Source organism: Mirounga leonina, unplaced genomic scaffold, assembly GCF_011800145.1.
Source record: "Mirounga leonina isolate KUSES-001 unplaced genomic scaffold, KU_Mleo_1.0 Mir_168, whole genome shotgun sequence".
In the NCBI taxonomy this organism is placed as follows: domain Eukaryota; kingdom Metazoa; phylum Chordata; class Mammalia; order Carnivora; family Phocidae; genus Mirounga; species Mirounga leonina.
The window spans coordinates 39,805,512-39,830,689 of NW_023270426.1; the positions used below are offsets into that span (position 1 = coordinate 39,805,512).

At 37.3% G+C, this 25,178-nt stretch overlaps 1 protein-coding gene across 1 annotated transcript in view; it reads right to left on the reverse strand.

Moving 5' to 3' along the window:
• Positions 1–25,178, reverse strand: part of ADAMTS6 (ADAM metallopeptidase with thrombospondin type 1 motif 6) — a 297,675-nt gene that overhangs the window by 10,513 nt on the left and 261,984 nt on the right. Inside the window, exons 21-23 of the mRNA XM_035014519.1 lie at positions 16,911–17,115; positions 7,424–7,600; positions 4,821–4,977 (exon numbers count right to left, since the gene is read on the reverse strand). Of these exons, the coding sequence (XP_034870410.1) occupies positions 4,821–4,977; positions 7,424–7,600; positions 16,911–17,115 (539 nt within the window). The remainder of the gene's footprint in view (positions 1–4,820; positions 4,978–7,423; positions 7,601–16,910; positions 17,116–25,178) is intronic.

A 25,178-nucleotide genomic window follows, 5' to 3' on the forward strand; every position in this document is an offset into this window, starting at 1 on the left:
TGCTCCACTTCTTAGTTTCATTCTCTTATTATTCTTGTTGTTTTAACCCCCCTCCATTTCTTCAATCTCTTTCCATTGTTTATTTCATTTTTATTTTGAAAAATCTTACTCAAATTCCATTATTTTATTATGGCTTTTGGGGATGAATGTGCTTAACTCCCTTATAGATTCCTAAATTCCTTATCATGACTTATACTACCCAGTAACCAAAATCTAAATGGGAGTCATCCTGGACACCTCCAAATCTCTCATCCCCATGTATGATTGTTCATCAGGTTCTTTTTATTCTCCTTTCCATTTTATTCTTTTTTCTAATTCATTACTCTCCTTCTGATTTCTACTATATCTGCCTTAGTTCAAGCCTTCATCATCTCAAGCCTGGACTCTTCATCCACACAAGGTTGACCTCTCCCTGCCCCTTCACATGCCTGCCATCCCAAGCATGTCACTCCCCAATTTCCTTCACTTGTTCTCCAGAACTTATAGAGTCCTGTCTTCCACTGCATGCAGGAACCTCCAAAACCAAGTCCCTGCATCTCTCTTTGTAGCCACATCTCCACTGCCTGCTCATCTGCCAACCCACTGCTCCCATACTGAGCTACCTCCATGCCCCCATGACTGCACATACTCGTCCTCTGCTAGGAATGCCCAGCATTTCCATGTCTTCTTGGCAAATTGTTTCATACCTTCCAGTGCCCCACTTAAGCTTGCCTTCTCCATGATGCTTCTGCTGATTACCCCCTCCTCTGTGTACTCATGGTGACTTCTTTCTACTCTGTTAGAGTACTGCCCATATTGTGAAAGTTATTTGCTGCCACTCCCACTAAACTGTGCTCCCTCTGAGGACAAGGACCTTGTCATATTCCTTTCATAGTCTCTGTGCTTGGCACATAGTCAGTAACATTTATTAAGTAAATAATAATGGTTGGGTGAATGGAGCACATTATTTAAAAACCATTACCTTAAAGGATGGACAGATAGATATATATGTGATAAATCAAGCTCAGGAAAATATTAATGCTGGAATCCAGATGGTGGGTGTTCATTGTACAATTCTTTCAACTTTGCTGTTATGTTTGAAACTTTTTATTATTTTCATAAGAAAATGTTAGAATGGGAACCAATTCCCAAACTGTGGCTATTAAAACAATTCTCAGGATTCTATCCATTTCACCCACAGAGACCCCATGTATTTTAGATCCTAAGGGATCTCCCTTAGTCCTACTCTGTCTTCGGGTAGAGCTGAGCTAGTTACTTAGTAGCCTCCCACTAACAGTCAAGAGAACCTGATTCTGCTGGGAAGAAGGGGGTCTTCTACTCTCCTGCAGTAACCAGAGCCTACTCCTTCCCCCAGTACCAGATTTGTCTCCCAACTCTCCCTTAGTAACAGGCATTTCTTCTCTCCCTGGTCTGATTTTCAGAAGTTGTATTATTTATTTATTTATTTATTTATTTATTTATTTATAAAATATTTTATTTATGGGTGCCTGGGTGGCTCAGTCGTTAAGCGTCTGACTTCAGCTCAGGTCATGATCCCAGGGTTCTGGGATTGAGCCCCGCATCGGGCTCCCTGCTCCGCGGGAAGCCCGCTTCTCTCTCTCCCACTCTCCCTGCTTGTGTTCCCTCTCTCGCTGTGTCTCTCTCTGTCAAATAAATAAATAAAATCTTTTTTTTAAAAAAAAACATCTTTTATTTGGCCTTGAACATTGTCATCTGCAAGGGTGTGTCCTGGTATCATGGGAATGGCTTATGAAGCCGGAGAACTGAGTAGAGAGAGAGAGAGAGAGAGAGAGAGCATGAGCAGGAAGGAAAGGCAGAGGGATAGGGACAAGCAGGGAGCCCAATGAGGGGCTCGATCCCAGAACCCCAAGATCATGACTGAACCGAGGGCACATGCTCAACTGACTGAGCCACCCAGGCGACCCCCAGAAGTCATATAAGATTACTCATATTAATTTCATGCAAGAACCTCTTCTCTTTTGAAATCCATGTTATCTGCCCATTTCATATCTTTATGAATGACAATTTATGATTTAATTCAACCATTTCATCCTCTTTTCCCAGGGCACACACTTGGTTATTTTTCCAACTACATATTACAGCTGGTTCACAGACCACTTTAGTCTATGAAGCTTGTCTTGATCTAAAAGGTTAAAGTCATTGGTCTTCCATTTCAACTCTCATAGCACTATGTCAACTGCTCCACATAACACCTTCTACCTTCCTTTTTTTTTTCTTAAGTATCTTCCCTGTAAGACTATGAACTTATAAATGCACTTGAATTTTCCATAATGAATGGCCAAAGCTGGCCACAACAAGCATTCAATAATTAGCTGCTGATGAAATGAATAGATAGTTTCAGGTATTTAAATGTATTCAATATATGCTACTGGGAAGCCAAAGAGAACACAAAACAAGTTATGACAGACATACCCACTTCAAATCTAATTTTGTAAGAGCGATCCTCTTTCTTTTCAATGAGTCAGCAGCTTTAGGGAATAATAGTTCTAAGATTAGTCATATTTTGCAGGAATTAATAATTTCCTAAAAGTTTCCTCCTTTACTAAGAAGGCTAAAAATACTGTGTTAACTGCTTATTTCAAATTAATATTAATAAAAAGTGATTTGGCCAGGCAGATTAAATGACCATGAGGTATTTCTCCAAATAATTCAAAAAACCTCAGATTAACACCTATCCATCTTAAGAGAATTTCTTTAAGGCAGAAGTAAGTCCAGTTGCAAATGATATTTTGCCCACCCTGAAAAATTTGCATCTCCAACTGTGAAGCTTATGTATAATAATTAGCCACCATAGAAAATCTTTTGAGGGAATTACTAAAACGCCTAAAATGAAGCTATAAACAGAATTTCAACATATATATTGCTGTGGGTATGTTAAAAAGCCAGTTGTTTCAGCAATGACTGAGCCCGAATCTTTTGACTCAGGACGACGGTCATGCTAGAAGTGTTGCTACTTTACAATCAGAAGCTCTGTTTTCATGTTAAAATACCCTACTTAAAGAGTGAATTAAGAATAGCAAAAAAATGTAGTTGAAACTGACATGTCCTTGGGCTCTGCCAAATCTGGGTTCAAATCCTAAGTCACTACTTCCTAGCTTTATAATTTGGGCAAGTTACTATCGTTCTCTGTGCCTCAGTTTCCTCATCAGTGATACCAACTCTTGGAAGGTTCTTGTCATAATTATAATATGCATGTGCATGCACGCACACACACGTACACAGATATTAATATCTATGAGATATATAAGGCGGGTAATAAATATAAAGGGCCTACCATAATATCCAACACACAGTAATTTAATATGACAGTTATATCCTCTTTTCCACCTCAACCTTTTATCTTCCACCTCAGAAAGAAAAATGGACCTCCAGACCCGTGTGATTATTTGCTAATAATTTATAATAGATAAAGTTGTTTGCTGGTCTTATACAAGAGAGATATTTTTATTTAGATCATTGAAAAGAGATTGTTTTGCTAAGAAAAATACTTTGGTTTGTCATGGATTTTGAGTCTTTCTTAAGAGAAGAAAAGCTAGATTTCTAGAATGTCCCTTATCAAAGGGACAAAAAAGTAGATGACATCAGAGCCAGAGATTTTGCAAATTAAAATCGTGATTTTGAATTGGTGTAGGATAAGGCTGTATTTATCTGAAAGAGTAAATTATACAGTAAGGATATTGTGTTGAGGCTCAGATATAAAAACCAGTACATTTGCAAAGACGCAAGTTCTCTGCATCCTGTCATACAAGATGATTGCTCCTCCTAAAATAAAATTCTTAAGGAAACATTTTAAAATAGTGACTGTAATTTTTTTAAAAATCCTTTAAGCCGGATACATTTGGTCAAAGGGAATAGATCTCTTCTTAATAGGTTCATGAGCACATAATTTTCATTTGAAAAATATTAACAAATTATGTTCAGGATAGTTCTCTACTTTTGTTTTAAGCAGAGCCCTATAACTGAGTTTCCTACATAATTTAAGTTAGTAGCTTCAAGATGTTCTTGTGCTGTATTTGAGCATGGCTCTATTTTCATATGACACGGCAGTTTGAATTTCCTGACTATGCCATTTTTGTCTTTATACTTCCCATGATTTTGTTACAGTGTTTCTTATATAGTAGCATTCAGGAAATTTTAAATGAATGCCTAACTGAATAGGCAAGATATATTTATTGAAATAAGATATAAGAAAATTCAGGATTTCGGCTGGCATCTGCTATTAATAAACAGATTGCCCAATACATAAGAGAAATTTCAGAGCCCAAAGACCTTTGTCTTCCTCTATAAACAGCTACGTAATTATCTTTTTCTTCTTTTCTACAATGAGAAAATTAGCATTTGAAACACAAATAGTTTCAAACATATGCTTTCATTATATGTATAATAAGCATGAATTTTAATCTTCATGATGGTAGAGATCCATTGTTCTATCCAAAAAGAAACAGAAGTTTTCACTTCAAACTGTGGTTCATTAGAAATTATCGCTCTATTTTGGCACAAGTCAAACAGAATGCTAGGTTGGATGTGACCTTAGAGGTCACCCACTCCAATCTCTCATTGTATAGATAAGCAAACTTAGCTCCAGAAAGGTTAAGTGACTTATCAAGGTCATGTAGTTAGTGTCAGAGTCGGGGGGGAAAAATGCAGGTTTCCTTATCACATCCAGTAAACATGCAGCTTTCACAAAAGCTCTATACAAACCACATTACAACGGTGGCTTTATGGGGCTCTTCAAACCCTGGGAACCAGTACATGTGGGTCACTAGGGGCCACAGGCCCTTTCTCCACGGGAAACTCACCTTCAGTATTGGAAATGGGGGTACTGTCACATTTGCTTTCACACTGCTGCATCGATGGGGGCCGAACAGTTTCTGGACAGTCACCAGATGCCTGTCCAGTGTAGGAGAGACACTGCACAGTCCTCATCTGCTGGCCAAGGCCACACTGAGCGGAACACTAAACCCAAAGACACAGACAGAAACAAAATACTGATCTCAATGATTTTCAGGAGGTAAAAAGATACTCTATCTTTTCAAATACCATATATACATCAGCTTTTAAAGCCCATGTGAAGTTCATCCTTGAGAGGTGTATGATTAAGTCATTCTCCTCTAGAATTGGTTTAGAAATTATTAGATCATGTGATGACCCTAGAAAATGGAAGCAATATCATTCCCAGGAAACAAGAGATTTCTTGGGCTATTTTTCTAACAGTTCCAAGCAGGTGAACTGTCACAGGAGTATAGTAAGAAAACCCTCATGATGAAGTAGGGTAATAATTAGAGATTCTAATGCTGGACATCCCTTGTGCTCCCTATTTATTATAGGCTTATGGGCAAGCAATCTGATGGTTTACTGGAGCGCTGTGAATCTGATCAAAATGTGAGTTCAGTGTAAGAGCAGTGACTGCTGTGCAGGATGGTGACAGGGACCAGTTTAAAAAAAAAAGAGCTTAAATAAGTACCTTGAGTTTTCTCAGGTATTGTCAGTCACACAAATGTGAACCAAGTAGCATGTCTCTCTCTCCTTTTTCATCTACTTAGTAATTCAGTTACTTCAGAATTGAAGTTACTCTCAGAGTGACTTAGTTTCAGCTGGGACTAATCAGCTGTCCAGGCTGAAGAATGAAGCGGGGTCTACCCTTTGGGCCTGCCACCCAGAATACCAGCAAAGCTGTGAGACTTGGGATCAAGGAGATGAGCTAGCCAGTGCCAAGACAGGTGATGGTGATGTTTACAAGGTAAACAAACTGAGGCCCCATTGAATTTATTTGAAAAAACTCTCAAAGCACTTATAGGACTTGCAAGGATATTCATAGACTCATTCATTAAAAAAATGTTTAAATACAAAATGACAAACAAATGGACCATAAAAATGTATTAAAGCATCCTTGACAATGTATTTTTACCAGTTAATTTTAATTTTAGGAAACTGAACTTAAAATATAGATGAGAAGAAAAGGACTTGACAATATTTGAAAGAATAATCTGAAATTGATTACTGTAAATTTGGGAAAATCACTAAAATGCAAAAACTTTCAACTGACCTTTATATAATAGTGCATTGCAACAAAGAGTATGTAAGGAAGGAAACGTCTACCTGGTTTAAATAAAAATTAGGAGAGCATGTCTGTACTGATTCTTTAATAGCATATCAATTCCATATTATCAAAGAGTTACACTTCCACAGAGACACACATAATTGCTTATAATGCTTAACCTTATCATGTGTATTCCACTTAAGTATTTTATAAATTAAATACTGCTATACAAATGCAAATTATTAATTATTTGTTATACAAATGCAAATGTTAACTATTTTATGATCAAACTTTTTTTTGTTTACCCACAAGGCTGACTGAGCACAAAGCAAGTATATTTATTTGCCTTAATGGAGACTGAAAATCTTTTGCCCTTGCCTAAATGTAATGAAAGAGGTCTGTAGATACTGCTATACTCTAGAAATACTGAAGTTTGGCCAGAATTTTACTAACTACTTCTATGCAATGCCATTTTTAAGAAGTAATGGCAGGTCCAGTCCAGAGCACACACAAAATCATACCGGTATAGTTATGTGCCATGATTTGGGTCTCAGATTTTAGGAAACAACTAGCTACAAGGTTAATTATAAGACCACAGGAAAAGGGCAATAACTGTCTAGAAATTTACTTTCTGGAGCATTATTTTTTAATGTAACCTAATAGATTTCCTTTTTGACATTCAAAGGAATAATACTCAATTTTCCTTGTATTCAAATATACCAATTTGTTTTAAAAGGATTTAAGGTGGCCTTCTGCAATATAACACAATTTAAAAGTAAGTGAGACTAAAGAAAGAAAAAATGTAAGTTAGAACATAAAATGAGTCTAATAAAAATACATATGAAAAGCCCTATATACCGGCTTCCCAATTCATGATGTCCCTCAGATAAACCCACTGAAGAATAAATCTTAATAGTATTGCAAATACTGTCAATCAGGTTATCAACCTAATCCCCATACCTTTTCTGTGAAGTTAAGAGGAGCTACTTTGCAAGTGGGAAAGTTAAGACACTGGTATTAACTGATTCGTTCTTGAAGTAGTTGGGAGATGGGACTAGAATCCAAAGTTTTGTTGGCTTGCTCAAATATCTGGCCATATAGACTACTTCTTTTTCCATTCTAAGTTAAAATGTTAAGATCCAAGGAGTAGGTAGAAGTCGAAAGTGTGTGGGGGTGGGAGAGACACAGCTACTTAGTCTATGTGTGGCGGCTCCTGCATGTGCCTTTTTTCATACTTGTATCTCATACCTAGATTTCTCAGCAGTATTACTCATCTCTTGAGCCCTCATAATGACCCGGTCAGGAAACTCAAGGATCTCAAGGTGCTGCTTCAGCAGGAGCCCCCCAGTCCAACTGCCTTACCTGGCCCCAGTCTCCAGTCACCCAGCGAGGAGGAGGGCAGCGACCCAAACTGCAGCGGATACGGACAGGGGGTTTGCTCTCTTCTGGACACTGTGCAGCTGGGAATGTTTTAGAGAGGTCACTGCTCTTGCACAGAACAATCCGATGCTTGAATCCTGGACCACATTTGGGAGTGCACTGGAAATGAAACAAATACTAATGAATAATGGTGTTCTAAAGATAGAGGAAAATTGGAGGAAAGTCTTTCTTGAAGTAAATGTGTTTGGGTATACAATATGTATATACACTAAATTCGGGGCAAAGTCTTTCAGATATGAAAACTCCTTAAGTTTTTAAGCAGAAGTACTTTTATCTTTTTCCCTAAGGACTTGAAGAGCTAAACCCAAAGTTTGCTTTTCTTGGCTAACTTATTTTCTTCTTTTATTGTGGGTAGGTTTATTCCTCGATTCCTCCCTATCCTTGGGCCACATTCAGCTGTGATAAGATTCTGCTAATTTTTGGAATGTGGAATCCTTGGTTTCCTACTTGCTGGGTGTAGTCTTCTGAAAAGAATCCTTATGTTATTCATAGACCATGAGAACTCGTCTTTGTGAAGCAAGCTAGGGGTTGACTGAGGTGTGTTTTCTTAGAGTGTGGTAACTAAGAATACATGGCCATTGGTGAAGGTTTATTGCACAGAAAATCTCTGGACTTTCCCCTGTCCATAATGAATTTCCCAAAACATAATGAATTTGACTATTCTTTAGTTGGACCAGTCTGATCTTCATACTGAGGAAAAGATGTCACAAAGTCTATTATTTACCTCTTCTCCACGTTAATTGGAATGTTCTCTTTCTAGAGTCACCTATTAAACATGGTGACTGACTAAAGTCTCCAACTTTCTCCCCTGCATGTCTGAACCCTTCCTTAAAATCTGTTCTTCCTCTCAGTCAAGTGACGACCTTACCCATAACATTTGGAAACCCTGTTTCTATACCTTTCATTCAAAAAAAAGAAAGAAAGAAAAAGAAATTTTCCAGATCTACTGCAAGAGCTACACTACACTGAAGAGAAGGGGATATAAAAAGGAATAAGATGATCTCTACCTTCCAGGAGCTTGTAGTTTTTAAAAAAGATTTATTTATTTATTTTGGAGGGAGAGAGAGAGGACGCAGGGGAGAGGGAGCGAGAATCCTCAAGCAGACTCCCTGCTGAGTGTGGAGCCCCTACACCTCTCTCACATCTGTTGACTTTTCTCTGTCTCCACTGTCACTAACCTTACTTCAGACAAACGTCATTTCCTTCATGTAATGTTGCCCTGGCTTTCTAACAGGTCTCCTGTTTCTTGCTCTTACCTCAGTTCACTCTCCAAAGCACCAATCCAATTATATGCTCTCGGGATTAAAACAAAAACATCCAAAAAAAAAAAAAAAAAAATCCTTCAATGGCTTGCTATTGTCTTCAAGATAAAAATTCAAACTCTAAATATGCTTGCTATACCCTGCTAGGAAGGCTACGCTTACCTCTTCAGATTCACCTCTCCACACTCACGGGCGGTATTCTCCGGTGCCAGCCCAGTGCCACACACAATGGCAATGCTGCTGTCACTTCCGTTAGTTAGCCACTACTAAGAAGAATTATGATAATAGCGGCTACCATTTAATAAACAGAGTATATACCAAGTGTCGTGCTAAGTGCTGTAATTTACATAGTCGTCACAAAAATCCTGTCAGATGGCAATTATTACGCTGTTTTTAAAATAAGGAAACGGTCAGGAGAAGTGGTAGAAAGTCATGCAGCTATTAAATGGCAGACCTAATGCTAACTCCTACTGTCTCTTGGATGTTAGGCATTACACTATGTACTTTGCAATTATTATCTCATGGAACCATCACAACAATCCCAACACTTCATTTTTCAAGAATCCAAGACATGCAATCATCTCCTGCAATCATGTCTTCTGTAGAATTAATAAAGCCCTGATTCCCACTTGTGTCTAGTCCTCCTGACTTTACCCCAAGTCTCCTCCACCATCCACCAGTGTTAGAAGCCAAAGCTTTAGAGGATTTCTGTCACTTTCTTAATGCTTAATATTATCATCAATAATAACACTACTAGGGCGCCTGGGTGGCTCAGATGGTTAAGCGTCTGCCTTCGGCTCAGGTCTTGATCCCAGGATCCTGGGATCGAGTCCCGTCATCAGGCTCCCTGCTCAGTGGGGAGCCTGCTTCTCCCTCTGCCTCTCTCTCTCTCTCTAAAAAAAAAAAAAAGAAAAAAAAAATAACACTACTAACCTGACATTTCATTAGCATTTCACAGTTCACAAAACACTTTCAAATACATTATTCTCATACAAGTTTTTGAGAACAGTTACAGATAAGGAAAGCTTAAGCAACTTAAGGTGAAACAGATAGCAAATGGTAGAGCAGGAACTAAATCCTAGGCCTTCTGATCCACACTATAGCTCTTAGCATCAGCAGAAACAAAGTCATGAGAACATACAAGAAATACTAATTAATTATTAAAAAATAAGAGATAAAGTACGAAAAGAAGAGTACTTCTGACCTTAGGGAGATAGGCAAAAACATGCAGGATAGATAGGAAATTCAATTTTAGTATTTTAAGCTGTGATTAGTTCTACATATTGGCAACATTTATTAATAAATACACTTGTGCCACTGCCCTCTCCCTTTACATTTTAAAAGCACATATATGTATATTAAAGCTGGGGACATATGCCGTCTGCTTATTTGGATATCTTTTTCCAGTAGCAAGAAGCTCCTGCTATTATTTGAATAATGTGGTAATATCTAGCAGTCTTTGCTAAGAGCTTATGCCAAAGTCCTGCTTACAATTAGGGGAGCCAGACAATGCAATGATAGACAATTCATTCATTTGTGTCTAGAAGTGCCCAGGAAACCAAAACCAAACCAAAACAAGTAACACTGGTATTAACAGGGAGAAGAATAAAAAGAGAAAGCAACACTAATATTTATTAAGCACCAGGCAGTGTTGTAAATACTTTGCATGTCATACTCTACCTGATGCTCACAGAAACCTTATGAAGTACTATTTTCACACCCACTCTACAGGTGAGAAACTGAAGCACTGAGAAGGATTTACAGATAAATCCAGGTAGCAAGTTTCTACCAGAACAAAGCTCTGAAATGTAAATGTACAGAGACACAAACTCTCTGTGGGACAACATGTGATTATACACAAAACTGAGCAGCATACAATGACAACTTCTGCTGAGGCAAAAAATAATTTTAGAAAATTACAGCCCAACTCCATTAAATAAGCTAAGGATATTCCATCCCATCACACTAGAAGTAGAGATAATCAACCGGATTCTCAAAATAATGAATGACTGAAAACTACATTTCTGCCAGTTTCTGATTCAATAAATACACCGGCCCTGATCCCTGCAGATCTAGTCATAAATACTACATGTCTGTGGCCAAAGCCTCAACTCTGCTCTCTGCAAATATTGTACTTCTTAAGGGAGATTATAAATTAAATGTTTAGGGGCACCTGGGTGGCTCAGTTGGTTAAGCATCTGCCTTTGGCTCAGGTCATGATCCCAGGGTCCCGGGATTGAGCCCCGCATTGGGCTCCGTGCTTAGCCAAAAGCTTGCTTCTCTTTCTGCCCCTCTCCCTGCTAATGGTCTCTCTCTCTCTCTCTGTCTGAAATAAATAAAATCTTTTAAAAAAAATTAAATTAAATGTTTAAAAATTCCTTATAAAAAAAACAGTAAGGGCATAGGGATGCCACTTAGACCAGCTTCATTCGAGGAGAACTCTATCCAGCAAATTATTTTGACCTTACGTCAGAGATGTTTAAGCAGAGATGTCCCTCAGCTTGTTTTTATTTTTACTTCTTCCTTCTGCTTTATATAGCCTACATTTCATCTCTCTAGCCTTCTGATAAATATGTTTATCCATCTGACAGCTCCAGTTTTATTTTACTATCTAAAAAAATAAGAAATTTTAGGAAAGCAAGATGTAGTCATGATTATGTATATGATTAATAGGTATTAACTTAATTATAAGTGCTTCAGAGCATTCTTCAGAAATATCATTGGTCTCTGCCCCCATAAAGGGTATATTTTTACATATTTTTTACCACACACTAAAATTCATTGGTAACAATCAGATACTGAATACTTAGTTCAGTAATAAAATTCATTTTTTTAGATGAAAGCATAGCTATAAACATCAAAATCCATCCCATTCATTCTCACAATAAATTATAGGTAGCTGGTAGAGCGGGAACTAAATCCTAGGCCTTCTGATCCACACTATAGCTCTTAGCATCAGCAGAAACAAAGTCATGAGAACACACAAGAAATACTAATTAATTATTAAAAAATAGGGGTGCCTGGGTGGCTCAGTTGTTAAGCGTCTGCCTTCGGCCCAGGTCATGATCCCAGGGTCCTGGGATCGAGTCCCACATCGGGTTCCCTGCTCCGCTGGAAGCCTGCTTCTCCCTCTCCCACTCCCCCTGCTTGTGCTCCTGCTCTCGCTCGCTCTCTCTCTGTCAAATAAATAAACAATCTTAAGATAAAATAAAAATAATTATTAAAAAATAAATTGAGATAAAGTACGAAAAGAAGAGTATTTCTGACTTTAGGGAGATAGGCAAAAACACGTAGGATAGATAAGAAATTCAATTTTAGTATTTTAAGCTATGATTAGTTCTCCATACTGGCAACATTTAGGAAGATACTATTATATATCTTATAGGAAGATACTACTTCAGTGGACAATCCATTCTTTAGTAAAATTATTTCTCACTACTTTTCTTTATTGCAGGTAAATACCTATTTTTCCTATTCATTCATATAATCAAAATTTCACAATACTTTAAAATCTGACCAGAACATTTGGTTTGTGTTTTCACACTCAGTGGGATATAGGAGGTAATTTTTATGACAGATGCATTTATGCATTAGCTTTAGTGATCAATGATTAAAAAGCAAAAACATATTTAGCAGAGAAAAGTATTTGAAACCTCACCAGGGAAAACAATTTGGCTCTCACTTGTAAAGGATAGAAATGTTAACAGTTTGGGGTTAGACTGAGTTCTCTCCAGAGAGGTAGGTTTAATTCACTTCGTTAGAACACCAGAGTAGAACCTAGGAATAAGCCAGGTGATGTCACCACTGTCTTCGAAAACAAAGCACAGTCCCCTGTAGGTAGGTTTTCCACCCTTTCCATCGCTCCCCCCTTATTCCTTCTTAGGTAATGCTACCTGAATGTAAGTCCTATAAAAGCAATTGAGTGTGATGCCAGAGTAAGTACAAGAAACAGACCTTTTTCAGTGGCTACTCTGTGGGAGTCAAAAGAAACTATTCCAATACATCAAAAGAATGGCTTAGGATTGTTGGAGCCCATCCACAGTATGCAGCAATGCTTTTAAAAGTTATTTGCCAAGAGAGGGCAAAAAGAAAAAACCATTTAAGTCCAACACAGCACGGGTGATCCCAAGAGTGAAGCTAGATTATAGGAAATGGGAAAGCCGTGGCTTCATTAGTTTCACAAAAGATTGCTGAAGAGCCATTTTCCACCAGGTAATTTGGCTTTTTTTTTTTTTTTTTCCTTTTGCCATAATCACCGGGTGGGTTTCACTGATGGGGAAAACGAAAAACGGTTCCTGGCTTTGGAACAATGGAAATTTTATATTAGAGCGGCCGGCAAAGAAAAGGAAAAGGTCAAAGGGTACATTCCTCTTGCTGCAACATGTTTTCACCAGTTGAACCTCACCCTTGTGATTAGCAGAGCTCAGACAGCTGATAGTTGGCAGTGGGGAAGGAGCAGGAAAAGGAGGGAAGTTTCCAGGGGCGTGTCAAAAGAATATTGCGTGAAATATTTGTAGCAGTTAACTAAAAAAGATCGAACATTCCCTGCTCAGCTGCTAGGACCTCCTCTTTTCATTAGTGGGAGGTACTCCTTTCCTCTAGGCTGAACAGGCTCCTTGTTCTCACTTTGGTCTCCATAGCTACTCAGACACTTATTTCACTTAATGTTATTTACTTTCGTTATTTTTAACCCATCTAGGGAAGAAGTGGACTTCCTAGAAGAGTAAGGAAATGGAAGTGTGAGAGTGGACCACTCCTTTGGAAAATAAATAGGCAAGACTGTATGGCATAAAACTTAGCTCCTTTTTCCTGAGAAAGACCCAAAGAATAAAGATGATGGTACAGATAATGTTCAACTAGAATCTTTGCGACGATAAGGGCAGCATTTCTTGACCTAGGCTTACCCCTGAACAGTTTTCTCGGGTTGCCTGTGGAGAGACAACAGTCACCAATGCTTTACTTCACTTGAAGTGGTAGTCCCAACACGTGCGTACCACACCGCCCCCACCCCCCCCGCACTACTTCTTTCTCCTAAGCTTTGACTTAGCTATCTTTTTTTAATTCATTTTTAATTTTATTTATTTATTTATTTATTTATTTATTTATTTTGAGAGAGCGTGCGCATGCGAGCTGCTGTGGGGGTTGGGGTGCGTGGGAGGAGGGGCAGAGGGAGAGGGAGAAAGAGAATCTTAAGTAGGCTTGGCGCTCAGCGCAGAGCCCACACAGGCTTGATCTCATGCAGGGCTTGATCTCACAAACCAGAGATCGTGACCTGAGCTGAAATCAAGAGTCAGATGCTTAACCAACTGAGCCACCCAGGAGCCCCTGACTTAGCTATCTTGAAGGTAGCAGAAATGTGATTAAAACCCACCTAACTTACTCATGTTTCTTTTGGCAGCCTCCAGGAATGCCTAAGAGCCTCTCAGAGCTATTTGAGCAAGTCACCTCTAAGAGTGGATAGATGAGAATCAAAATTCTAGGGGTGCCTGGGTGGCTCAGTTGGTTAAGCATCTGACTCTTCTTTTTTTTTTTTAAAGATTTTATTTTATTTATTCGACAGAGAGAGAGAGAGAGACAGCTAGAGAGGGAACACAAGCAGGGGGAGTGGGAGAGGGAGAAGCAGGTTCCTGGCCAAGCAGGGAGCCCGATGCGGAGCTCGATCCCACAACCCTGGGATCATGACCTGAGCCGAAGGCAGACGCTTAACCACTGAGCCACCCAGGCGCCCCAAGCATCTGACTCTTGATTTTGGCTCAGACCATGATCTCAGGGTCCTGAGATGGAGCCCCATGTAGGGCTTTGCACTAGGTGTGGAGCCTGCTTCTGATTCTCTCTCTTCCTCTCCCTCTGCCCTTCTCTGCCCCACTCGCACGCACGCATGCACACTCTCTCACTCTCTAAAAACAAACAAACAAACAAACAATCAAACAAGAATCAGAATTCGAAGGGCAGGGTAATTACAACCTATATGAGGTTGATTTCAGAAGAAAACTTTAAAATGGTATTTGAAATGGAAACATACAATAAACATACATATGCCATGTTTCTCAAGGTGATTATATTTGTTTTATGTTAAAATAAAAATATAATGACATACAAAAGTTTAGATCAAGAGATCAATGTGAAATCTGTGCATGTAATTTTAGTGTTTTCATGGCTGGCAGAAATTTCTTCTTGTTTCTGCTTATGAATTTAACTACTTTTTTCCACTTTTGGTAGAAAGATGATGCATCTAAGGTTCTGTATTCAATCCTTCTTATTATCTATTACTACTTTACTCAATCTTATTTTCCATTTATTCTTTAAAACAAACCCTCTTCCCCACCCTACTTTCACCATAAGATCTTTGTGTTTATGTTCAGTTGTTCAATAAGTAACTGAATAAATAACTCTATCCTACCATCAGGAATATCTTCTCCAGTTTCTCTATTCTCTTCCCTATTTCATATCCCATATTCCAACATTCAGTTTAACTCCTATCAAGTAAAAAGCTCTCTGATCCTACCTCAGTCTATTCTGACCTTCTCAGCTCTAAATTTCTATATCACTTACACATTTATACCTCACAATCCACCATTTTATTTAACACTACCTTATATTATTCTCTAGTTGTTTCATGGACATCTACTTTCCCAAGCTTACAGGATTCCTTTGTATTATTCATAGTGCGTGTGTTTAGTTAGCACTGAATTAGACGTAGGGGCTTGACCTAAAACCCTAAAACTGTTGAAGGCAAATGTCAGGTCTTCCATTATGATTTTCCAATAACAAATTTGTCATCATTCTCAATATTTATGAACTTCTATGAGGGTCTTGGGCACTGAATTTCAGGTAGAATAATTACCAACATATGTACAACTCTGTAGAATGTCTATTCTTTATCAGTAGGTTTTATCTTCCAAATCAATTTAGGAGTTAATCCACCCACTTTTAAGGGACAGAAGAGTTCCTACTGTTTTCCATAACCATCCAGTGAATAATACCAAGAATATCTCTACATTTGATTGAAACACAAAAGTTAGGTAGGCAGATGTAATTACTGAAGCTGGAGTTTGGCCAGGAAACTTGGAAGAACCCTCCCAATCCCACCACAGATTCCATAGGTAATCACAACTGGTCAGAATCTCCCATTTCCATGTACCATCTTAAACACAGTCCCTCTTTTAGGCCCATGCCTCTAGTAAAATAAGGCCACTCTAGAAGTAAGATTCAGAGGGGGAAAAGTTACATCCAGGGGGTTCCTAAAGAACAATGTATATTTTCTGTTTATTTATTTATTTATTTTTTACAAACTTATGAAGTCTACAGGAAATACCCAAAGCAAGTACCACAATGCTTCCATCAGGAAATGCATCCTGTTTTGCTAAATTGGAAGAATGACCTTTAGTTATATAGCCAGGTACTCATTCTTTTTAATATTAACCAATACTACGGAAGAATTTAACTTTTCTTTGGGAAATGTGGAATGGTATGGTGTTTATATGTGTATGTCTTAGGCAGAATGAGGAGTCAAGAATTAACTCTACCCCTTACCTCATTTTTCATAAGACCATTTTTCTGAGTCCTTTGGATTGTTTTAGGCTCTTTTATACACATGTTATGTCAGAAAAACATTTTCTTAGGTCTCCCTCACTGATCATATAAGCAGAGGTAATGATAAAATCTGAATTTGACTTTCTGGTATATTATAACCCTCAAATCCATGTTTCTTCCCCAGATGCAATAGAAGCAATTAAAACATATTTAGATATCTAATATGTGATTAAAAATTGATAAATATTCATATGTATGAATTACATAGTTAGGCTACAACATTATGTGGGGAAAAAAGATATATCACTAATTCTGAGCTTATTTTGCTGCTCAAGAATAGCAAAGAAGGAGAAAAACCACTTACGTGAGTACTCACTATTATATTTTTTCAAATTCACTTTAGGTTTATTTTTAATCAAATTGATGTCTAGTTTCTCGTTGATTTCCCTAACCCCAAAAAACCTTACTTCCTGACAAGCAGCAATAAAAAAAAAACAGGACCAAATTTACTGTTATTGAGTCCTACTTGTTGAATTCTAAGGCGTTCACATGCTTAGGTGTCCTTAGTATTAAATGCTTTGGATCTCAGAACATACAGCCTCAGGTTTCCTTACTTCTGACCAGTCCAAAGCCACCCACTGAGGTGGACATGACTGGTTGTTGCAGGGCTCCTTTTCAATAGGCCGGTGTGTTAAACAACCACTGTAGTCCAGTGTCTCCTCCTCAGAAGGTCCAATCTTCCTGATGCAGAGCACTGCCCTGGTGCGCATTCCACCATCACAAGTCTTGCTACACTCCAACCAATCCCCAATGAACCACCTGCAGCAAGAAGTGGAAGAAACACAGAAAGACATTTCCTCAGTGTAGCCAGAGATTTTGAGCTGAGTGAAAGCACTTTCATCAATGGACATTCTCTTCCTAAAAGAGCTGACATTTCAGTGTTGGTTGATGTGACAAATGACCAATGGAAGAGCTGCTAAGGAAAAGATAACACACTGTCAGCTGTAGTGTGTGGGCTTTGGAGCAGACAGAAGTCAGGTCCAAACAAGTAATGCAAGAACATATGTTGCAAGAACCACATTGATATCTCCCCTTTTCTAAATTAATTTTTAAAATGAAGATAACAATATAAATCATGACACTGTCATGAGGATTAAGTAATAAATATGAAGCTCCCGGTCATGTGCTGGTTAAGTGTTTAACAACTGGATCTTTATGGGAGGGCAAGGGTCTTGATTTGTTGCATTTACCAATTTTGTGATGTGAATACCTATCACCAATTTCAACTTACATCCTTGACATGCTGAACATATTAAGAGAAGATATGCTAATAACGGGATTTCAGGAGCCAGTTAGCTTGCTTTAGGACACCACTGAAAGCTTCTAATTTTGTGTCTGATATTCAACAAACAAGAAACAGTAGCTTTATTTATTATCACATTGAGGCAGGTTCTCCTATAATCAAGGATTTTGTGCTAAAACCACATTAAAGGAGCTAGGGATTTGTTTTTTGATTTTTGGAAATGAATGTCAGGCTCTGCAGAAGATAGAAGGCCTTTACTATGCTTAAGGGGCAGAGAGAGCCCAGGCATCCATCCTGAAGATGCAGGAGTCTTTAAACACCTGCACTAAGAGAAAAGTCTGAGCCAGCTCTGTGAAAATATGGAGGTCCCTTGTTTTGATCCCTCTGCTCCTGAAAACAGCTTCTAAGCAGCTAACGTGGGAAGAAACCAAAAACAAAATGAACATGTTTCATGTTTATAGGTGAACCACTCTTTTTCCCTAACGTCATCAATGAACTTTCATATATATGTAATTTCAGGGTGTGTATATGTATGTGCATGTGGGTATGTATGTGAAACTTGTGCAGAACTCACTCTCTGAAGCACATTATTTGGTCAAAAAGTGTGAATCAAAATCAGACCAATGAGAATTTGGCTTTAAAATTTTTCTATCTCCACTAGAGCAAAAGGGGGCCTTTCCCTTCTTGTCACAAAAGTGCATAAAGATACAAGAGCTGCTGGTGGCCCTGTGCCCTGTCAAGTGGAATTAGCTGATGTGAAAGAATGCAGAGAAGCTAGAGAGCCCTGATGGTGTTTGAGTCCTGGGGCCATTCCTTAAATGAGATCCACCTTAAATGAGATCCACCGTTGCCCTTCACTCAGCTTTGTTAAGTAAACCAACAAACCCTCTTCTGTGCAGAAAGTAGCTAAAGTCGAAGTTGTGTTATTTCCAACCAGAGTACTGATTGATATATTATTGCATTTAATTTCATAAATATATGCTGAATGCCAACTATATTCAAGGCATTGCACTTGTTTTATAGAAGAGGAAGTAAGATTAGTGTGAGGAAAATGGTTCTCCAAAATCACGACAAGAGCAATGTTGTAACTAGGACTAGATCCCCCAGCAGTTACTGTCTCCCCTGAATTTCATTTTTAACTCCGCTAAATAGTAAGATCTAGGTCACAAGCATGAGGTCACAAGTCATTTTCTCCAATCCGTGATTATAAATTATGCAACTATCCTCAGTGGATATGCTCATACTCTTAGGTAAGAGACTCTCCAGACAGAAGAGTATGAAAGCTTAAGAACAAATTTCTCTAGTTAATTGTGCCAGTTTTATATGTGAGAGATAACATCACAGTGAAGTCAGAATCCTAGGTTCCGCATTTGAGCCTGTAGTTAGCCAAATAGGCAACAACCGCCTTTGTTCACTATTATTTGTATTATCTTTAGTTATGGAGGGAAATCAGCTTTTAGAAATACTGTAATTAACCAGTTTCTCAAACTTAGAATACATCTTTCCAAAACTTAAAAATTTTCAACCTAAAATTCACTTAAAGAATGATAATTTAATCCTGAGAATCTGATATTAATTTTTTTTCCTAAGTCATTTTCCAGAGGAGATTTAAAGTGATATTCATATTCTTTCCATTTTGTTTTCCACAGATGAACATGATCCCAAGTTGTTAGTACCATTTTTGGTAAAGAGGAAAATGTGTACTGAGAATAATAACTTGCATGCCAGCCATAGTGAAACTCTGATTCAATTCGCAACAGTGATTTCATCACCAAGATTAGGGGATAAAACAGAAATGTGTAGAACTCAGCCACAAAAAGTCCAGTCATACCACATCCAGCCATGATCTCATTAGGCCTCATAATGTAAGAGGGATGGAGGCCTTCAAATTAAACACAGGTGCCCAGAGTAACAGCAGTGATTCAGGAGGTGTTGCTGTTTTTTGCTGCACAAGGTTAGGTCCACCTCCGCCTTTTTATTCTTTGTCCTCTCCTTTATTGCCAACCATCTCTTAGTCTAGATGTATCAGTCTAGCATTTAATTTGGAATGTATGAAAGTAGAAGTATTAACCACCCTCCCAATTTCCCTTCTGACTTGAACTCTGATTTCAGTCCCTATTCCATCTTTATTGCTCACCAAATCATCACTTCCCATGTCTCTCTAAAGGATTAAATCACACCAGAGTTATTTAAATAGTTTTGCAATTTTGCCACTGCATCTACTCATCACATTTTCTCTATTCCTCTGTCCAGTTTAAGACATACGACTTCCTTCACCTTCACTCTTCCCATTGTGTTTGACCATCTGATGACCTTCTTCCTATTTACTCTAGATTTGGTGGTAAGAATATGAATACGAAAATTCTCTCTGAAAATATCAATGGCTGAATTGTTACAGTCTGAACAATACTAGGAATGCTTCTTTCTGAGCTCTTCCCCAGTGATCAAATTGTCTTCATCCTCACAAGTGTCTTCATATCCGTTAGACATTAACAACTAGTGGAATTCATGTTTGAGTGTCTGAAGTAAGAGTGGTGTGTGCAGACTGTGTAATCTTGACCCATAGTGTCTGTACATTAATAGGACAAACAAGAATATTATTGGGGGCAAGGAACAAGGGAGACATTATAAAATATTTTCCCCAAACCTAGGTTAACCAGAATATGTTTGAAGAAAGAACCGAGCATAAAAGCGGGATATTATTTTTGCTTTTTAACTTAAAGGGAAATGGCAGAACATATGAAAATAAACTGATATTAGATGTTTGGATTAAAAAAGAGAGCTAGATTTCCCAGCCTTTGTCCTAGTGTCAAGCATCTAATTATCAATAAATGCAACATAGCAAAAAAAATTTTTTTTAAGATTTTATTTATTTATTCAGGAGAGACAGAGAGAGAGAGGCAGAGGGAGAAGCAGGCTCCCAAGGAGCAGGGAGCCTGATGTGGGACTCGATCCCAGGACCCTGGGATCATGACCTGAGCCGAAGGCAGATGCTTAACCATCTGAGCCACCTAGGCGCCCAACATAGCAAAATTTTTAAAAAATCTTCATAATCTCACAATAACATCTTTATTCAAAGAGAGATTCAAATACGTAACCTATTAATTACTTATGAAGATACTAGAACTTTGTTAGATTTTAAAATAGGTTTTAGAAAAAATTGCTAAACATTAAGTTGGTAAAAAAGAAAAGAAAATCTGCTCATTCCTCAGCTAATTGGAAAGTAAAACTAATATCAAGTATAAGCCTCTATGCCCTAGACATTTCACAGTTGAGATTTTTCTAAATTGAAAAAAAAAATGAATTTAATAAACATCTCTGAAATTACAACAATTAAGATTGTGGCAATGAAACAAGCAAGTACTAAGTATTGTAAGTATTTAGGTGCCACCAGACATTTGATTTGTAACTTACAATGTCAGTGATGTGTGTACAATGAGAAAACATCACCAGAGATTAGCATACTCTCATCATGATGGGAGGTGGCCTACATGATTTCTATGATTGTTCCCAGCTCTTAAATTCTGGAATTTTATAGAGGACTCTGATGAAACTTCCTCTAAACTCAAAATAACAGATTATAGTTGTCCTTGGGTGAGGTACAATGACTCAATATAATTGTTAAACATTATATCATAAAAGATACCATGAAATAAAACCTAACACCCGAGCAAAAATTTCTCCCCAGCCCAAGCATCCTTTAGCACTTTTGTTTATAACTCTCTTATTGTGCTGAATATGTTTTGCCTAAACTATAGTTATTTTTATATGTATTTACCCAATTACATTGTCCTTAGGCAAGGGAGCCATTTCTCCCAAAACACAATGCCTTTCACATTGCAGTTGCTTAAAAAAATGTTATTTAGTTCGTGGTCACAGTATTATCACAATGTATAATACTCTATTGTTTTCACCCCTCTTATTTTCACAACTTTAAAAACCACAGTATCATACAGGAATAATATTCACTATCCAAGAATTCTTCACATGAGGCCATATATAGAAACATTCTTGCCATAGAAAGATAGCATGGTCAAAACTGAACTCTTGGTCATTCTCTTTGGATTCCAGCTCAGCATTACTTCCTTTTCTCATGGTGGGGCACTAGCTTCTTATCAGTCATGGTCTTTAATATCAACCCCTCCCTTTTCCTTTTTCCAATTATTTAAGCCTTTGTCAGGAATCCCACCATTTTCACTCAATGCCTCTTGAATTCTTGTTTTTTTCCTGTCCCTAGTCACTTTACCATCTTGACTACTATACTGTTTCTCACAAAAGAGTTGCTGCTATGAGCACATTAATTTTTTCCCAGCAAGGCTTCCTCTGCCCTTCAAGGTCTTCCAAATAAACTTACTATTAATATTTCTCTACCAATGTCTCTTCATCTATTCTTCCCAGTCCCATCATTTTCTTTATAAAGCACAAAGATAAATCTTACTGCCCTCTATTCTTTCATACCCTTCTTATAAAGTCTCCAATATGACTAAGGAGACATTTGAAGTATTTCATTATTTAAAAAGATAATTTCTGATTTAAAAAATACCACTTGGAATTTTAATAATGGTACTGGGAATTTGAAAATAAATATAGATCCTTTCCTCAAAGTAGGCAAATATATTTCAAATAGATTAAAGTTTACATTAAAAAAAAAAGAAGAAACTTTGAAAGTACAATCTTCCTAAACATTATACCTAAGAAAGAAAGAAAGGTTTGATAGTTTTTCTATGTAATATTTAAGACTTCTATAAGTAAAAATGGATCATAAAACCATAAATAATATGGAAAATATATGACAAACTAGGAAAAAATATTTGAAACAGGTAAAAGAATTAATATCCTTAATACATTAAGAGTTCACAGAAATCAGTAACAAAATGATAAACACTTCAGTAGAAAAATGGTATAGGTTAGGCCATGGAGGCGAAAAGCAAAAAGAAATAATACAAATGGCCACTGAACATAATTTTTCAATGTTCAGTCTCATCTGCAATCCAAGATATACAACATAAAACAACAATTAGGTATCAAGGCTTTTTTCCCCCATAACATAATCAAAGATTGTTTCTAATATAATAATATCCAGGGGTGCCTGGGTGGCTCAGTCAGTTAAGTGTCCAACTATTGATTTTGGCTCAGGTCATGATCTCAGGGTTGTGAGATCAAGCCCTGCTTTGGGCTCACACTGTGCATGGAGGCTGCTGAAGAATCTCTCTTTTTCCCTTTCCCTCTGCCCCTTTCCCTACCCTGCTCACTCAGTCTCTCTAAAATAAAATAAAATAAAATAAAATAAAATAAAATAAAATAAAAATAATAATATCCAGTGTAGTGCAGTTCAGGGAAATGACATTCTAATACACTGTTAGTGGGAATATATATTCATACATTATCTCTGGAGAACAATCTGACAATGTTTCACAGACTAAAATATATTTCCATTTGAACAAGGAATTTTATTACCATTTATTTGCCATAAGAACATATAGAGAGCAAAGTTTTAATAGCAAAAATTGTTAATGCTGTGGTATCTTAAGGGATCAAAATCTAAGACCCAGCCCAAATTGTTCAACAGTGGAAAACAAATTAATTAAGCAACGACATATCTACTAAATGTTATAGTAGATATTTAATGTTCAAAATATTTTGAGAACTGGGGCGCCTGGGTGGCTCAGTTGTTAAGTGTCTGCCTTCGGCTCAGGTCATGATCCCAGGGTCCTGGGATCGAGCCCCGCATCGGGCTCCCTGCTCTGCAGGAGGCCTGCTGCTCCCTCTCCCACTCCCCCTGCTTATGTTCCCTCTCTCGCTGTGTCTCTGTCAAATAAATAAATAAAATCTTTAAAAAAATATATGTTGGGAACTAACTACAAAGCATCAGAAATAGTATAATACCATTTTGTTATATATATATGTCTATGTAAACATAGAAAAAAGACTGGATATAAATACTTCAAAATATTAACAGTGGTATTTTAAGTATTACAGGTATTTTTTATTTTCTTATTTTTACTTATCTGTGTTTTAAAAACTTGATGCTTTAATATGTATTACAAAAAACAAATATGATTAACACATCATCATCTGAAAAAAAACTTATCTCCTTTCCTTTCTTCCACACTCATTTAAAGTATTATTGAATTCAGTAGTCTTCCAAAGATTTTTATTTCTAGAAAACCAATGTCTACTGGGAATTTTATGATATACAACCACCATTCTGAAGAATTGAGATTTTCCTTTTCATAGTCTGAATTCAAAAGAATAAAAAAGAAATTAAAAAGGAACTAAGAAAAAATGGACTAATAAATAGTAATATTTTAAATATCTATTTTTAACTTTCTGAAAAAGTCAGCCCAAATTTTCTTTTTCATATTCTCTTTATCTCTCTTTTTCAAATTCCATCCTCTTGCCTCCAAACTCAAAAAAAGTTAATAAATAATTTTTTATTTTAGAATTACAAAAGGAAAGGAGATAGGAAACTTAATTTTAATTACATATGTTAATTCAAATGTCAGTTACCCTTAAACTGTATGTATACATATGTATATGCTATACATATGTATACATACACACATACACACACACACACACACAAATACAAAAACAATGTAATATCCAAGCCCACAATACATGGCATGGAATGACAAACCACTGCAATCTCAAAGGACGTTCAAGTAGCATTTAAGCTGAAACAAATAAAAAAGTTGAAGCTAAAATAGAACAGCTGTGACCAGGACCACTCAGAGGTCTTAAATGGCTGATCAAATACCAAACATAATACTTAAAATCCTGAGTGTCAGGAAATTAACTTGATGAGTTGAGATGTACAATTATATGAAAATAATGTTGAAAGTTACTGGAAATATGGGAAGGAAGAAAATTTTGCCCATGGTTTTTATGCAGCTTTTAGAATTTATATAGTTTTCCCATTTCTTTTGAGTTAAATGTATAAAAATAATTGGCAGAAAGGAGAAAAATTTTTAAAAAATCAAATGTCTTTGTAATACATATCATACATGTAATACATGTCATATTTCTATACTTTCCCATGTCTGGATTTTAAGAAATTAGTTACATAATGATCACATTTTGAAAAGAAGAAACATGAAATTTTAGAAGTCCTAAAATAGGGCGCCTGGGTGCCTCAGTTGGTTAAGCGTCTGCCTTCAGCTCAGGTCATGATCCCAGGGCCCTGGGATGGAGCTCCACCTCAGGCTCCCTGCTCAGCAGGGCAGTCTGCTTCTCTCTCTTCCTCTGCCCTTCCCCCCTGCTTGTGCTTGTGCTCTTTTGCTCTCTCTCGCGCATGCACACATTCTCTCTCTCAAATAAATAAATAACATCTTAAAAAAATAAAGGTCCTAGAATAAAAACTTCTTTCACTCTAGATTTCTTGTGCTCCTTGTCTGGTAGTCACTGGCCTAAACTATTTCAAGAGACTACCAGTGACAGTGTCTAGACAGACACTGACTTTGGGAAATGAAAGTTGATAAGGCATTATTGTATTGAAACAAAGATAATGAACACATCTTGCTTTAACCACATTAGGGACATAAATCCTTTATTGTAATTCCTCTGTTGTTACTGCATG